The 17,178-nt window shown below is 44.4% G+C and overlaps 2 protein-coding genes across 2 annotated transcripts in view; one reads left to right on the top strand and one right to left on the bottom strand.

Moving 5' to 3' along the window:
* The window catches only part of LOC126557483 (3-phosphoinositide-dependent protein kinase 1), a 386,951-nt gene that overhangs the window by 301,202 nt on the left and 68,571 nt on the right, over window positions 1-17,178 (top strand). The gene's annotated exons all lie outside the window — the stretch shown is intronic.
* LOC126558235 (acetyl-CoA acetyltransferase) lies at window positions 26-2,070 on the bottom strand. Its single transcript, XM_050214206.1, has 4 exons — window positions 1,986-2,070; window positions 498-1,348; window positions 269-431; window positions 26-195 (listed from the first exon to the last, which is right to left on the bottom strand). Exons 1-4 carry the CDS (start codon window positions 2,038-2,040, stop codon window positions 77-79), a joined length of 1,188 nt encoding a protein of 395 aa, XP_050070163.1. The 5' UTR covers window positions 2,041-2,070; the 3' UTR covers window positions 26-76.

Here is a 17,178-nt window from a genome sequence, read left to right as displayed (position 1 = left end):
ATCGTATCGGTAAGCATAATAAGTACACAAGGTTGCAGATAATGTTCCCGAAAAAAAAAACACCCCGGGAAACATTCTATACCATTTCCACGGCCATCGCAACACCCATACCTCCACCGACACACAGCGATGCAATGCCCTTTTTGCCACCCGTTCGCTTGAGTGCGTAGAGCAGTGTCACAAGCACACGGCAACCTGAAAGTAGGAATATCAAAAATCAATATCAAAAACCGATTGGAATATAAAATGCGTTCGTTACAATCCTTACCGGATGCGCCAATCGGATGACCGAGAGCGATGGCTCCACCGCCCACGTTAACCTTCGCCGGATCCACACCGAGCCCTTTGTTGACGGCCAGCGCCTGAGCAGCGAATGCTTCATTCAGTTCAAACAGATCGACGTCTTCCATTTTCCATCCGGCTTTTTGCAGCTGTAATCAAAAGCAATGTTTGTAGGGTTTTTCTTCTCGAATTCTTTCATTTTAAATGGTACTTACCACAGCTTCCACGGCTGAGATCGGTCCAGCTCCCATCGTCTTTGGACAGATTCCGGTCTGCGCGTAAGCGACAATCTTTGCCAATGGTTTCGCGTCACGCTTCTTAACCTCTTCCTCGGACATCAGCAGTACGGCCGCAGCAGAATCGTTAATACCGGACGCATTTCCCGGCGTTACCGTACCATCCTTAATGAAGCACGGTCTCAACTTGGCCAGTCCCTCCACCGTAGTGCCATGCTTCGGATATTCATCCACCGCAAATTGGATTGTTTCCTTGCGCCCAGGAACCTCCACCGGAACGATCTCCTCCGTGAAGTATCCTTTCTTCTGTGATTCTTCCGCCAACTGTTGACTCTTGGCAGCGAACGTATCCTGCGCCTCGCGGCTTATCTCATACTCTGTGGCCAAATTTTCCGCCGTAAGACCCATATGAAGATCGTGGAATGCATCCGTCAAACCATCGTTCAGCATCGTATCGACCATTTTGGCGTCGCCCATTTTTGTACCACCGCGCAGATGCATCACGTGCGGTGCCTTTGACATCGATTCTTGTCCACCGGCTACGATTACGCTAGCATCACCGGTACGGATTGCTTGATAACCGAGTGCAACCGTTTTTAGGCCCGATCCGCACAGCATGTTGATGTTGTACGCGGGAACTTCCTTCGGTACACCGGCCTTCATGGAAGCTTGACGGGCCGGATTTTGTCCCTGGCCGGCGGTCAGGGCTTGTCCAAGAATGACTTCATTGACGTCGACTGGATCTACGCCAGCACGTTGTAGGACTCCTCTCACGGCGACCGCACCAAGATCCGCGGCGCTTAGCGAAGCGAGCGTTCCCATGAAATTACCTGCAATAGGAGGGTAGATTTGAATCAGTTAATTAGTCAAGGAAACAAAAAAAACTGTTTTTAACGCTATCAACTTTCTTGATGATCTTCCTGATCGGTTTTCTAATGTGGAATCATTTTGAAAATACTTCTTAATGAGCAAAAACAAAATGAATCAACAATTTGTCCATTTTTTGTGTGTGCATTTGCATAGATTTACGGTGGCGTTTTGGTAAAATCTAGTTTTTTTCTTGTATGAAAATTTGAATATTTCAAGGCTAACAGCACGGGTAATTTATTCCACCAACCCCGGGACAGGCGCTCATTTGCATCCCATCTCCGACGGCATCTTGTGTGTTACATAAAAGGGAAATCGAATGTATCGTGTCATCTCAGGATTTGTCACGATAGATAAACCGATGCCCTGTGTGCCGTCGTGGCTGATGCAAGACAACTATGCAACACTTGGGTTCGATTGTACACGTTCATCACGTAACGGCATGCTTGTTCGTGGCCATAAAAATCCCCAGACAAGGCGTGTACGCATGGACTTAATAATTTTGGGTACTTTCCTGGGTTTTCGGTTTTATTACAGCTGAGCGCAGGTAATTTACGTTCTTCTGTATGTTGCACGAGTAAGGAAAATTTATTTACCTACCGATCGGGGTTCTGGCAGCCGATACGATGAAAACTTCTCCCGTTGCTGACGTCATTTTGAAACAAGCTCAGGCGTGCTATGTTACGGACACACGTTTTGTTAAGACGAAACTTTTGGTTTATCAAACCTTAATTGGTAGATAATAAACTGTGGTGCGATAAATGCACTTATTGCGGCTTATCACACGTAAAGGCACGCCGGTGTTGCTGTGTGCACTATTATGCATGCAGGGATTAGAACTGGGAAAACGCCGCTCTACCGATGACAGGTCCGCAACACGTCAGCGTGGTCTCTCTAGCGCAGATGAACTTCACGAATGGAAATCAAACATTTTCACCGTTAGCTTCAACCGCGATTTCACGGCAAAAGGAAACGGGTTTTCGATATGTCTATCCCTTCTACGGAATAGTCGATTGTATGCGATGAAGCACTTTGCGCAATGGATTTGTGTGTGTGTGTTGCGGGTGGTTTTTTGAATGAATTTTACAAACACAGACAGATCGGGATTTGTTTACAGCTGTGTTTCGTGGAATAGGAGGTTGAGCCAGGAACAGCTGTTTGACAGTTGACGAACAAAAGAAGCATTCCTGTGGTGGAGGTAGAGAGAAATTAATTGAGAAAACCATCATTTTAAATGTTGTGTCACGTGTGATAAGAAAAGAAGATGGATTGTGGAATGATTTGTTAAGTGCCTGGAAATTCAGCATGTCAAAAAGTCGGTTCAAGTTGCAGTTATGATTCGGTAACTCTAAATAAAAAAAATACTATTTTCATACTGTTCTAAATACGAGAATTTATTTAAACTCCAATATTGTGGTATACAACTTGTAAGACTTTCTTGTTTCGTTTTTTCTCTCAAGAATTAGCAAACCACCCACAACCGCACGGTCGAAAACGACAGCACTCAACACCGGCATAAAAACGCACCCGTGTGTCAATTTAGCACTGAACCGTTCATTGAATATCCGGCTCAGTGTTGGAATGGGCACGGATAAACGAGAAAGCTCACTACCAAAAACAACGTGTGGCTGTGCGGTCGTGCGGTTGCTGTGCGTGTCCGGACTTGTACGAGAGTGAAGAAAAAAAGCCGAGCAAGAGGTGACCAGAAACTGAGAACAAGAAAAAAACCCTCCGCATTCGAGAAAGTCCCAAGACGAAATCGGGCACATAATCCCTGTCCAGGAGGTTCTTGTTTTCACCAGTTCATATTCTTTTCTCCATCCCCCAAGTACGTGTGTATATGTGTGTGTGTGTGTGTGTGTGATTGTGTGCGTGAGTGTAAGTAAGGGCTGTTGCATACGTTCTCCTACTCCGGATAATCAATCGAAAGGTCACGGTTGTGGCGAGCGAATTTTATCGTCGAATAAAAAAAACGAACTCCTCCCTCGTTCCGGGCCATCCACCAACAACCCCGTCGCCGTTGACGTCGTCATCGCTGTAATTATCTGTCAGCTAGATACGCATCCCATTGCGCTTGTTCCGAGAAAAGCGAAACGATCAGCTTCGCTTGCTCGCTCTGCTCGTAGCCGCCGTCGTCAGGTGTGGTTTTGATGGTGTGCGTGTGTGTATGTTTGCGTCCACCCGCGCGAACCTAGCAGAAGGTCCAGTGCAGAATAAGTAAAATATTTCGTGACCGTCGCTTTTTCCGGGCAGGTGTGTGCAACGTGTGCCTGCGAGTGAGTGCATTTACAGGTAGAAGAAGAAAAGCAAGAAATACTCGCACACACCCCGCTTGAGCAGCAAGCAGCTGAGTCGATCGATCCCGATAGTGTGTGTGTGTTTGTGAGTGTGTGTGTGCGTGCGTGCGTGCGTGCCTGTGACCGTGTCCCCGTGCGTGCGCTTCACGTGAAGCATTTTTTTTTTTTGCACGAATCTAATCGACTCAAGTGTGGTGTGGAATCGTTCCAGGTGCAGCACTCTCTTTTCTCTCGAAGCAAGTGTATTTGTGTATGTGGCGTGCGTGCGTGTGTCTGTGTATGTAGATGTGTGTGCGCGTTTGCCGTGTTGGCAGTGCAGGAAAAAGTGCAACTCTCGTATCCCGTGAACAGTCGAAGTTAGAGAAGAAAGTTCCAGCATCCATCGAGCCGGTCCTCCGATTGCCGATTGGAAAGGGGAGATAGACCATCAGGGGAATCACAGAACCGAAAGAAAATCTGTCGCTAACCACCCGCCCCCGTATACCCTAGACAGCTCGTCCGTTCGTGCGAGAGCGACCAGCAGCAGCACACAGCACAGTTCTGTTCTCGGCTTTTCTTTAAGGACCTCAACACTTCATCACCATGGCGGACTCTACGGAAGAAATCAACCAAATTCTCAACAACAAAACGCAGTCACCAGGTAGGTGGATCGAGAAGCCAGATCACGTGTTTCCGGCCACCGAAAAATACGGCGAGCCGTCAGAACAGCCTGGAACGCGAAACGTGTTATCTATCGTCCGCTCCAACAAAGACCGGTTATGTGCGTTCATGTGTCTCATGTTGCTTCTTGCTTTCCTTTCCGACCAACCGTATAAATCGATGAGAATCGGTGGATGCACAGAGCCTGGTTTGAGGTGTTTGCTAATCCTGTTCAGGATATATTTATCGATCCTCTACGACGGAGTCAAAGAGCGCCAACAATACAAAGCAACCAAAGTTGGCTTTCTAACCTTGAGACACAAATTGGTCTACCGAAAGTTTGTTTGACCGTTTTTAGAGCTGGGGACGGTAGAAGAAGCGAAGGCCATCACCATCTGGTCCACTTCGCGTTGGTCGTTGCCTCTATTCTCTTCCCTCTGAATTCGCCTGCACATCTGACGCAATTAATGATATGCTTGCGGACGAAGAAAACGACCAACGAACCGAATGACCGCCGTTCTCACTCACCAACATTGTAGCACAGGTGGTGTACGACACAAGGGGTTAGTGAAGTTTTCTTTCTCAACCTCATATTTTTCTTTTTCCTCCACTCTCCAGGTTGCTCCGTGGGGAGGAAAATGGAAATAGAAGTGCGTCCAGAAGTTCATAAGAGAATGCGCATTCCACTTCTCCGGCTCTCCGGCAAGGTGTGAAACAAGAATGGATCAATGTGCCTCGGATGCAACTTGGCTTCTAGTGGGTTTTTGCCTCAAGTTCGATGGCCTTTGCTAGCTACCACCGGTAATGGGATTTTGCACACCGAACCGGAAGCGGTCGAAATTGCGAATTTTAGTGTATGCTCCCGATTCGTACATTCAAGCATTACGCAATCGTTTTTTTTCGATACCCAAAATGATGACATTATTGGTATGTATCGCAATTTTTGCCTGCATTTTGTTATGGAGCTTTGCCCGGAAGTTGCATTCTTGCCATCCGCTAGGAGGCAACGCACGAAGAGTTCACGTGCGTTCCACGACCCAAACACCGGGGCACCTTGGCAACGGTGTTTTTGTTATGGATGGGAGGACGTGGATAAAAGAGCGATATGCTTGTACCGAAGGGTTCTCCAAACATTGCTACACAATATCGGAGCTGTCGGTGGGATTCCTGCAGGTGTTGTTAAAGTGGTCTGTATGGACGGGACAAGAATTTATGAATGTCCTATGAGCTTTGGATAATTTTAAGATAGGAGTTAAATATCTAGGGGAGAATAGCTGACTGATCTCGATTTACCACAGACAGGACTAACTACGAGTGCAATGTGCAGTTTCTATAATACTTAAACTTCCTTTCAGAAACCAGGCAATCTTTGGTATACCAAGGACGGTTTTTAACCTTTATTTTTGCTAATATTCTGTACAACACAAATAATTAAATATATTGTTGATTAAAAACTATAAACTTTGGCATTATTTTCTTCGTGGACTTTATGGGTGTTGGAGATCCCTGTAAAACAGGAATTGGAATGCTACTGAAAGCGGTATCGCTAGTAGCAGGTTGACTAACGAGTACGAATAGTTTAATCGAACATCGGGTGTGTACGGGTGTGTATTCGATCGATCCCTGAAAGCGATTTAGAAGTCTTCGAATTAAGGGTAAAGAATGTTTTCCACCAATGTTGCTGCTTGTATCGCTATCGCTCCGATAAATAACCATCACTACGAGAGGGGACACACAACCATTTTGAGCTTGTCAAGCATGACGTCAGAGTCAGGTCTTTTCCTTAGGGTCGATTTTCATTGCCCTCAGAAGAAGTGGGTTTTGTGTTCCTTTGTGTAGTGTCATAAATTTCTTCCTGAACTCTCAAAACACGCAGTTAAAGGAATGGGTTTTTAATTTGTAGAATAAAATGTATCGTTAGGGGGAGAGAGGAGAACAACAACGTACAACAATGGGAATTGGAATCGATCGCACACCTGATATCGTTATCTTGAGAGAAAGCTTTCCCCTATCGTAATTTGAGGATGTGAAAACATGTAAATGGGTAGAGGAGACCCATACCGAGGAGGTGTTGATTTAATTAAATCGATATTCTATACTCATCATCACACACTCCTCCTGCATTTAGGAGAAAGCACGAGATTTGAACCCATACCTTTCTTGTTTTTACGCCCGTACCTTACCGGCAATACTATTCGATCAACCTGTCCGAAGTGGAGCTAAACATTAAATATTAATATACATTTGCCATCTGTACACCGCTCAATGTTAGACTCGTTTAAAAAATGTATGAATGTTTTCTGTTTTTTCTTTTTACAAAGCAAAGGAAAAACTCTACAAGGGAAACATTTTCAAAAGCTCTCTCTCTCCCTCTCTGCAATTCAAAAGGAAGTTTTTTTTACCATCCAGGTCCGGCTTGAAACCTTGCAACCGAAGACGGGAAGTTTTTTTTTTATTCATAAGGGACGGCCAGGCCGCTAGATTGCTAGACGGGAAGTTGAATGAATAAAACAATTTCAAACTTGTGAGAAAGCAATGGAACGATACACGATACCGGGAGTAAGTTAAGAGGACAATTTGCTATTACTACCGACCAGCAGCTTGGCAACATGAAGCACTAAAGGTGCAGCGTAATGCTAGTTTGTTGTTTAGCATATTGATATGTCTTGTGCCTGAGTGGGAAGTTTACATTTTTTGGCATGCCGTTTGTGCCGGGATTGTGGTATTTACTATGACCAGCTCTGTAGCAAGGACTGTATGTCCTTTCAGTTCAAGGATGGTATCGTACGAGACCCAGGAGGTAACGAACGGTTCGCGATGGACGCTGTAAAGGTCGGTTCTCGAGCATTGCGGTGGTACATCGTAAATTAACTGCACCAAGGTATGAGCTTGTTGTTTATTGTTCTTCCTCCGTTTTGGAACTTGAATGTAGAAGCATAATGAACATAATTTTCTACTCTAATTTTAGATAAGCGATGCAACCGAAAGTCGAAACAGCCATTCTTAAGGTGTTATGTACAAAGATGCACAAATAAGCATCTTTGTAGAGAACTCCTCATACAAATGTTCCTCACATACACCAGCAGAGATACAAGAAGCACCATTGTAGGACTGTCTTCCGAAGTTCCGGCACAAGTTGATGTTTTCTTGCTGGTGCAAGAAACGTGGAGAAGTGCACTCGCTCACGCACACACACACACACACCCGCACAAACTGCCGGTATCTATCCGAGCGTGACGAGATCCGCTAGCCATCCCGTGCCAGCCAGAGCCCGGAGAGGTGGCCAGAGCAAAAACTGAACGCTTTTTTATTGCTAATCCGCTAATGGCGTTCCATTCGTTCGTGGGTGTGAAATTGCATTTGTGGTGGTTGCCGCGCGGCCATGCCCGTGCGTTCGAATTTTACCCCAACAATGCTCGCCTTCTTCTGTGTTACATATTTTAGCATTTGTAGGGTAGTTGCTTCCGCTCCATTCGATTCCATCCCTCCATCCGTCCGGATTGCATACCGTCCGAGCTGCAACCGTGTTGCCAGACGACCTTCGGCCAAGGAAAAACGAACGAACGGAGCGAATTGGATGTGGAGAAACGGCTTCTCGGAGTTGGTAGCGGCCCACATGCATCGCGCACACGATGGGATATGGGGATGGTGGGAGGGGGATCGTGTGCCGTATGCTTTGCTTTTGTGTCGCACACCGAAGGACAACTTGGCATGGTAATAATGAAATCATGTCATGGAAAATGTACCGAAATAGCGTATAGAGCGAAGCGCTTGTTTGGACATTTAAATGTCACAGTAGCATTTTTTTTGGAATGGTTTTGTTTTCTAATGCTTTATTTTGAGGAGCTTTTTGGTGACTTTACAGTGCCAAACGAATGCACTAGAAACAATACAGCCGGTAGCGTTTTAAAACTAGCCTAAAACATACGATTCATATGGAAGATAATTGTAAAAATATAATTTATTTTCTGAAAGAAACAAAGTCACAAATTGATCTTTAGCCGGATTTGTGCTCAGGTGTTGGTGCAATTGAAATTTAATTACCCGCAAACGCTCAAAGCATGCATAATTCAAGTATCTTCATCTAAAATCGGTTGCTCCAGCTCATTTGCACACGACGACTCCGTTTCGAATCGAATCGTGTCTTCTAGGTAGTGCCTAGTTCAGCACCGTGGGCGTTCACTTTGGCGCCTTGTTCTTCGCCGTTGTCCAGATTGGCTAGTTGGAGCTTTTCCAAGACACATACGAACAGAACGGCCGACCAAAATGGCATTTAAAATTGCCGCTCAATTGGATTTATCGAGCGACAAAAAAGAATCCCGCTTCGGTTCGGTTGATTGTTGGATTGTCATTCTCAGCCTTCCCAGCAAAATCCAAGGGAAAATCCCGACATTCGTTGCCTTCGTTCTCTTCCTGGGTGAGTCGTTTCCATCGCCATCTGTATGGTAGCGATTTTCATGGTCTAAAACTACTAGCCGAGAACCATCGTCACGACTCGTGTGCCATTTGGTGGTGGTCGACGTCCATCTTGGGGAGCTCCGGAAGGAAATCGCAAAGTATTCAAGATTTTCCGGGTCGAAACGCCGACGATGTTCTCGATGCGATGGGATGGAAAAATATAGTACCGTAGAAGCCATAAAATAAAGATCTTCTCCGATGACTTCCAAACACCCAGCGTTTTGGGACTCGGCAATAGAGCCTTCCATTCTCTCTCTCCCTCTAAACCGATGGTCTTTCAACAATTGACCAACCGAACTGTTTTGTGGAGCTTGTTTGTGGCGCAGATCATTTATTTCCCATCCAAGCGGCAAACCAGTGAACGTTGGTATTGTGGAGCTCAAGTGTGCGAAGAACGAGTAATAGCGAGAGAAAAAATCTCTTTGAAAGCTAATTAATTTACAGCAGTCGGAAACGGGACACAACAGACACCGGGGCGTAAAAAGTACCGGCCACAAGAAGACATAAACTTACCCGGAAGCGTTAAGGTGCTTTCTAACGAGCAAACACCGGGTCCGAGGATGGATTCGGAGCAAAAGTACCGCAAGTGGCGCGATGACTTAATTCGATGCGTTTTGAGAAGCAGGAGCTGCGTCAGTAAGTTGTGAGGTTGTGTGAGGGCTATGAAATCATCTGGATTAAGTCGAAACAGGGTGACATAACTGTGGTCTCCTGTTACACTGGTGGCTTCGTGGACTAATGACGATCTAAATGGGGGATGGACTCACAGTTAAATGCGGCTTAAATGATCCTGAATGGAAAGGAATAATAACAACCGTTTTGCTAATAGTATATTGATTGTAATAACCCGTCATTGATGATGATTTCAGTTCAGTTCAGGGGAATATTGTTTTTCTTTATGCATCATAAATTTCACTTGGCCCGCCCGGAGCTCTCCCCACGGTGGGGGATCATCATTCGTGCCTGAATGCAGCGAACCTGGTCACTGTTCGTGTCTCTCTCTCTCTCTTTCTAGCTAGCGCGCCATCGAAAGGGGTCAGTTGCCGCGGAGGTGTCCAGGGAAAACGGGTCATTGGGTTTTCTTCATTTTTCCTTACCTTCCCTTGTGCAGTATGAATGACTCGTATATGATGTGTGCCAAATATGCACATCCTATATGCGTTGCGGCGCTACACGGTATTTATGTGCCGGCTCTTTCTCTTTCTCTCTCCCTCTCACTCTCACTCTGGTTCGATGATCCGCATAGGGTCGCGGATCGATTTGGAACGGAGCCAGCCAAATAATAATGCTGCAGATCGTGTGTGCTTGATGGGGCGATAAAGCGATGGCCGGCATTTGTTTTCGCCACGGTTTCGATCGATTTGGGTTGCACTTTTGGCACAGTTTGTCGTTTACACGTTGTGTGTTTTTGCAGTTTGGTTTCAAAGTTAGCTGGAAAGAAAGTTGCTGCTTCGATGGCTTTGTCTAGCTAGCTTTTTGTAATGAAATCGGAAAAGTTTATAGGAGAGGTGTCTACAAGCTTCAGATGTCTTCAGATATTCCACAGTTTTGAAGACGTTAAGTGTTTGGATGCTTTTCGGAGATATTTGATAGTAATATAGACATTTTTGGAATATGTCACACAGTTGACAGGTTGCCAAATAAGAGTGGATTCGTCTAAATGATTTTAGAAACACTGAGTTTTTGAGATTAAAACTCAAAATAGAAGACAAAATATGACGGAGAGAGCTCTTCATAAACTTTCGGAACGATTCCTACAATATTTGGGTAGCACGATATCACAGAATCTGTTAAAATCCCACAGGAAAGCCTCAAAAATGCCTAGAATACCCTTCAATATAACTACAAAACAGAGCTAAATATGTTGTTTTTTGCATTGGTTTGTTTAGTTAATATTTAACTTAAAGACACTTGAAGTTTGACTTCAAAGATCATCAACCTTATCTTATCTTTCGGGTAACTGTGATGTACCATCGTCACGTCATTAGCTCAGTTTTTTTTTTTGCTAATCTTTCTTTATCATTTTAGGAAAGAAAAAAACCTCAAATCCACCAGATTCTCACCCTTTGTCAATGGGTTTTCCATTGCCGCTGTTGTCTATACGAAGCTACTGTTATTTACGCGTTGTTATGAGTCGATGCGAGGTCATACCCGATTTGAGGTGAAAATTTTCACACCATTCACACACAACCACCGGCCGCCGTACGAAGATGAAGTCACGGAAGCAACTCCTTCCACTTCCAACAACAATCCGAAAGCAGCAAAAAACCAACCTCTACGGGTGTCGTTGTGAGCCGGCCCAGTGTGTCGAGCGTTAGGGTGAAATGAGGTGTTAATTTCAATGTCAGAGTCAGCTTTTGGTCGGGTTGCGGTTCGACGAACCAGTGCTGAGAGAAGGGAAATGAATTCGCCAACGGACAGCTTATCACGGAAAGTGCGCCATTATGCGGTCCAATGGTGTGGTTTGGTGCTGCTGTGATTCATGCCAATGCATTAAGGCACTGGTGTAACAATTTCCATCTGCAGAATAGCATCTTATCGGAGGGGAGGTTGGTTTTTATTTTGGTGCGAAAAACTCATAATTTTTGCGTGTGTACCCTGCTGTTGGAAGCGCGTTATCTTATCTCTCTGAACCGAAGATCATTTGTTGAAGTTGCTGCAAGGTGCAGTCGACGGGACGATGCCCTTTGGACTGTGCTGAATGCCCACGAGTAAACCATGTAACTATTTGCTTTTCCAGTACAACAGTTATCGATATCGCAAGCCCAGAAATAAAACAAACAGATGAATATTTGGTTGGGTGTACGCACGGGGTCCAATCATTAATGAAATGTGAGGAAACAGCCAGAACGTAAGAGCGAAAGGTAAATCAAGCAAGTCACTGTGGGTGGAATTAATCGTTTCTCGATTTTCCATCGATTTTTGCCACAGCATATGCTAGCGCACTTTTCGCCCGATCGCTGCTGAGTAATGCCGTGCGCTTCTAGATGTTTCTGCGACACAACATTCGCCTCGCGGGACTGGCGCTTGTGCGCTTCGTGTGTGGATGTGATTGTTGTGTCGCCGTCGTCTGTTGGTGATGTTTACCACGTTCCTACTACTAGCATACGTCATCGCTAAACGGCTTGGTAGTCTATTATCGGTGGAACGTAAAAGCGCCACTCGACGTACTATTTCGTCTATCTTGGGTGGGTGTACTGTGGTGGTGACGGTAGGGTAAACAAAGTTATCGATCTATTTGTAGATTTGTTACTGTTACTATCCACAAAGAGAGACACGATGCACGCGAAGTTATGTGCAGTTAGTGGGTTCGATTTTTTTTCGATTTATTCTCGGACTATTGTGGTTTGGTATGAAGTTCGTTAAATGTATAAAAAACTTGGAATAAATATAAATAAAAAGTAGATCAATGGTTGAACAGGAAATTCTATAACTATACGATAAAAAATGCCTTGTCAAACAACCATTTGTACATTTAAAAAAAAGAAGTCAGGTTGAAGTCTTCATAGACTAGGCACTAGGAACACTAGGAAATTTTGCCATTACAAAATAAATGTCGCAATGGACGACATTGGAACTGTTAGATACGTATCTTTGCCCTAGACTCTGTCCAAAACTGGCGAATTCCTCTCAGAAAGATATTTGATCCCGTCTTTGCGGAAGGAAAATGGATCAATCGTTATAGAGACGAACTCTACGAGCTGTACGGTGATCTCATCATCGTAACTAGGCTCGCGAGGCTCTGGTGGACTATTCAAGCCAAAAGAATGGCCGAGCCTGTAACGTTTTTTTATGTCCTCATGACACGTGGTTGATCCACATTGAGATGGGGTGATGTCGTTGAGGATTAGGTATGGAATCCTGTTTGGACCGCCTTCCCATACGTAGGACTGACTATAAGGCAGAAGTTGGTGTTGATTCGTCCGCCAAAACGTCCGGAATAATGGAGTGACAGACGGCGGCGCTATTCTATGAGCTTTATTGAAGACTTCTGCAGAGATAAGTAGCAGACACAGAACGAACGTTCATGTAATAAAACGGTTTGAATTCTAGAAATGGATTCGGAGGACATAAATTCGATCGATCGTTTTAAAGTTAGTTTTATTCACAAACTACAAGAGTTGTTCTAGTGTTATGTTACGCACTGTACGGATCTCAATGAGGTAATGGTTTTGAGTGTATTTTTTGTTCGAGTTTTGTTTTGGAAAAAAAAAACATAACTCTGTCTTACCATCCAACCATGAACAGAAACAAAAGCAATCTTCACCTGCGCCTCTCGATAAACATCACCCGAGTGATCGTGAGTTTAGCGGTCAATGATCTCTCCTGTTCGCGATCGTGTTTTTTCTTTACACTTGACGAACGTTTGTGCGACCTTGACACTGATCGTCGAAGCATAAAACTGTCAATTTGAAGAAGCGTAGCGGAGCTAGCCGAGAAGTTCATCAAGTAGCAGGAGTGCTGTGAACCAATACACCCCGGAAAGCCAAGTTATTATCGGTGCTGATCCCTCAACGATCATGCGGGTCGGTTTTTCTCAAGAATCAGCATTTGATTCATTTCTATCTTGCGTTAAAGCATTTCTGTGTGAAGTGACGATGTGTCAGCGAGCAGTGGATTGGACGCCACGTTGTAGATTTGGTTTCCGCTGCCTGGTGTGTACACGATGATTCACGTGGAACAGATGGAGCAGATGGGCAGTGAAGAGAGAGAGAGAGAGAGAGAGAGAGAAAAAAACGAATCAACTTGCCTACCCACCCACAGCCCAAGCTCGTTGGATGGAATGGATCAGAATTTAATTAGTGAGCTTTCTCTCTTCACACACTGTACACTCTTATAGTGCCTGATAATTGCTAGAACAAGCTTAATGTTGTAGCGAAATTTCTAACGAAACAACGTTTTACCGAGCGGGAGCTAATCGATGGGAGGGTGAGCTCTGTGGGCGCTAGAATAAACCATTTTCACGAGGAAATCGAAGTTAAAAATGGACCAAAGCTAACGCGAAGAAGTACCGTACAATAGATACACCATCAATGCATGACGGTCCATCATGTGATCGTTGGTTGGCGATCTGTATCGGTCTGGATACGCGAGTGGCTGGCTCGACTGAAGTTGTTGAACTTTCCGCAGCATAAGCGCTGGTGTCGTGCTGTTTTGTTTGCTCGTTTTGTTTTGAAACCATTCAATCTTCCATTCACCACTACTGCCGTGATGCAGCTGCACCGATCGGAAGTGGTCGAAGAATGTGTTTGTATGAGTGCATCAAATTAAGACATACCAAGCAAAAAAAAAACCATCCAACGAAAATGGTCGAAAGGAAATGGCCAAAACACACACAAAAACCGGAAAAAATGGGAATGCACTTGCTCTCTTGGTGGGGATGACTGTTGAAGGCTGACGGCAGGTGATTTATTTTCCCCAAAAACCTTCATCGATGGGCTCTCATGGAAATTTATCATCTGTTTGCTGTTGGTTTGAAATTTGCTCATTATTTGAGGGGAAAGCGTGTATTTGTTTCGGCATTTTTTTTTCGGAGTTTAAGGTCCCACTGAAGAAGGCTTAAAAAGTGTGTTATTCGAGTTTTGTGGCACTCAAAGCAAAGAAAAACAACTCCAACGGCAATAAGGCATTCCGATAATATATTAAGCACGGTAAGCAATAAATCAGTCTGAATATTGGGTCCGGGAATTGTTACGAGCCTATCGTCCCGGGTTCGGGCCTTTGACCGACTGGTTTGACGTAAAACGAATGCCTTTTTTTTGGGTGTATGATTGAAGGGTCGTTAACTCATAACAGACACCGGGGGTGGTTGGGATCGGCTAGGGTGTCGATCAGAAGCGGAAAAAAGCCTTCCAAAATATGTTCCATACAAGCAAAAACAGAGCGTGTGCGTGTGGGTTAAATTAACACATAATCATGCTTAATACCAACTTCCGCTTTATTTTGCCCACCTGAAGGGTGTGTGTTTGTGTGTGCTTTAGAGTATTTATGCTCGGTGAAATGATTTGGTTGTTATTAATCGGAGAAGGAAAGCATTTTTCCCTCCCAACACTGCTTGCTATTGTTTCGTACGGTTCGTAACAAAAGCATTCGCAGCATCCGTCTCCGGATTGATGAAGTGTTGGGGAAGAGGATGATGGCGTTAGGAGCATGTGTTTGATTTAGCTTGAGAAGTAAATAAGGGAATAAATTAAGAGTTGGGATCGTTTGGCTGTTTGTTTAGGCTTGTTACCTTCATGTAGAGCCCGTCTTCCTGCTACAGCTGTTTAGCACGTCTGCAACATGTATTGTGATGTAGTAACATGGGGAAGGTTTAATTTCTTGTTTATTACATCATAACATAAAAACGAATGTGTTGAATTATAATAAGTTTATTGGATTGTGTTGGCTTTCTAACGGAGCGGACTTCAAAACACGAAGTCAATCACTGATAAGATCTTCACTACTAGTAGTCTAGTAGTCTTCGAGAAGATGGCCAAAAAGGAGCTAAATTTTTAAAACTTTTCATTCGCTTCAGTTTTGTATAAGACGCAAAGATCTCTTTTGGTATTCTGGTATCCTCCTTTAAGAGGCTTGTAAGAAAGACAGTATCTAATGTTAAGTAAAGTTAATGGTGGCAAGGCCCGACGGAGGGGACAACAGCACCAGTCTTCTGGAGGAAGGACCGGAGTTTAAATCCCATCCCATCGAACTACGTGGTATCAGCAAGACATTTAATGGCCGGCCGTTAGGTCGATAGATCTGGAAGAAGAAGTGAATAACAAAGTACTCAGAACTGTTTGCCTTGTCACAAAGGAATTCCAGTTTTCAGACTGCAGAACCGGTGCTCAAAACCCATCCGTTCGCGCTGTCAACAATTATAGTAAGCCAGCCAGACAAGAAAAGATTATCCTCCGAGGCATGAATTCTGTCCCAACAGAACCAACAAAACCTTCCTGGTCGATTTTGAGCAGAAGTAAAATTGAGGCTGTACTTAGCACAGCACCCAGTCTCCTTTGGGATGGTCATGTCATGCGAATGAGACCGGACGACCCAATCCACAAAGTTCCTTTTCCTCCACATACTTAGAGGAACCATATTAGATCCAAATAGAGGTTATGATGGTTTATTAATGACACAATTCAACAAACTTTTATTGATCTAAATTCTTGACCTTTTCTTTTTAAGGCAAAGGGACGTTTATACGTAACTACACGCACTCAAAAATAGTTAAAATTAATGGTCTTTGGTCGATCGCGGCCCGACGCGTGTTCCGTGCTGCGTGGTCGCGTGCGTGACTTCCTTTCTGTTTGCTGCCGCAATAGCGCCTGTTTTCGTGCCGGAATGTAGACGCCGTAATCCGTGTTACCCTGCTTCTGTATGTGTGTGAGTCTGCCAAAGGATGGCGCTTCCAGTTGTGGGTCTTCCGATAGCTATTACGATATGGTGGTTTACACAGTTCGATTTTTCACGCCCGCAAACACGCGAAACACTGTCTCGTGGTGGACAGAAAATCCTACCAAGCACGTTTCTTAGTAATTCGGAAAGAAGGTCCAACCAAACACAAACTGCGTTGGTTCGAAGTACAAGATTTTCTTGACTAATTGTTGGCGTTAATCCATAAACCTTATGTTTATTTTTATTTATTTTATATTGTGATTGAAAAAAACGAATATAAAGCGAATAGATTTTTTTTTGTACTCTGGTTTTTGTGTAATTTCCATTCTAGTTGTAAGCGTTGCAACAATTTCCTCAACCGGAAGAACCGCTTAACTTTAGCTTCGGCTTTGTTTCTACTCTAGCTCCCGCTGTTCATTCCCTTTAATTGCTTTTCTTCATGCACGGTAAGGTTATTACCTTAACATTCATGTTAATGTAGTCAATTGAAGGTGGTGTTCGTTTGGAAACTGCTGCCTTGCCCCCTGTTGTTTTGCGCAGTTCGCAACCGCAGTTTTTGTTGCACAACTTCTCGAATAGCGCAGAAACATTCTTGATCGTTTCGAAGGGCTAGCGGACTGTGGTGAAACACAAAACGCGTAAAGGTTGGCAAAATGGCAGACAATTAGATTATCCACCCGCTTAAGCACATATCCTGCCGTACATGTATAGGAAGTAGGGTGGATTACAGGTCACTCCCATACGAATTTTAGAGGGAATTTCGCCATTGGTAAGAATGGATAGTACGGGCAAAAGTTGTGAAAACATCCGTTAATTCGTACGGATGCTATCAAATCAAGATAATTAATTCGATCTCTCGCTGCCGACGCGGCATATGATCTACATGAGGGATCGGGATTGTTTCTAACGAGCCTCCGGCACTTTGATTACCAACAGATCGACCGCAAAGGTAGCTGAAGGAGGGAGAGAAAAAATCTAAAAAGCATAACGATCTTTTGCGCAATCAGAAATGGTTCCCCGCA

Source organism: Anopheles maculipalpis, chromosome 2RL, assembly GCF_943734695.1.
Source record: "Anopheles maculipalpis chromosome 2RL, idAnoMacuDA_375_x, whole genome shotgun sequence".
NCBI classification, from domain to species: domain Eukaryota; kingdom Metazoa; phylum Arthropoda; class Insecta; order Diptera; family Culicidae; genus Anopheles; species Anopheles maculipalpis.
The sequence above is the reverse complement of the archived record's forward strand: the minus strand, read 5'-3'. Positions and strand labels throughout refer to the sequence as shown.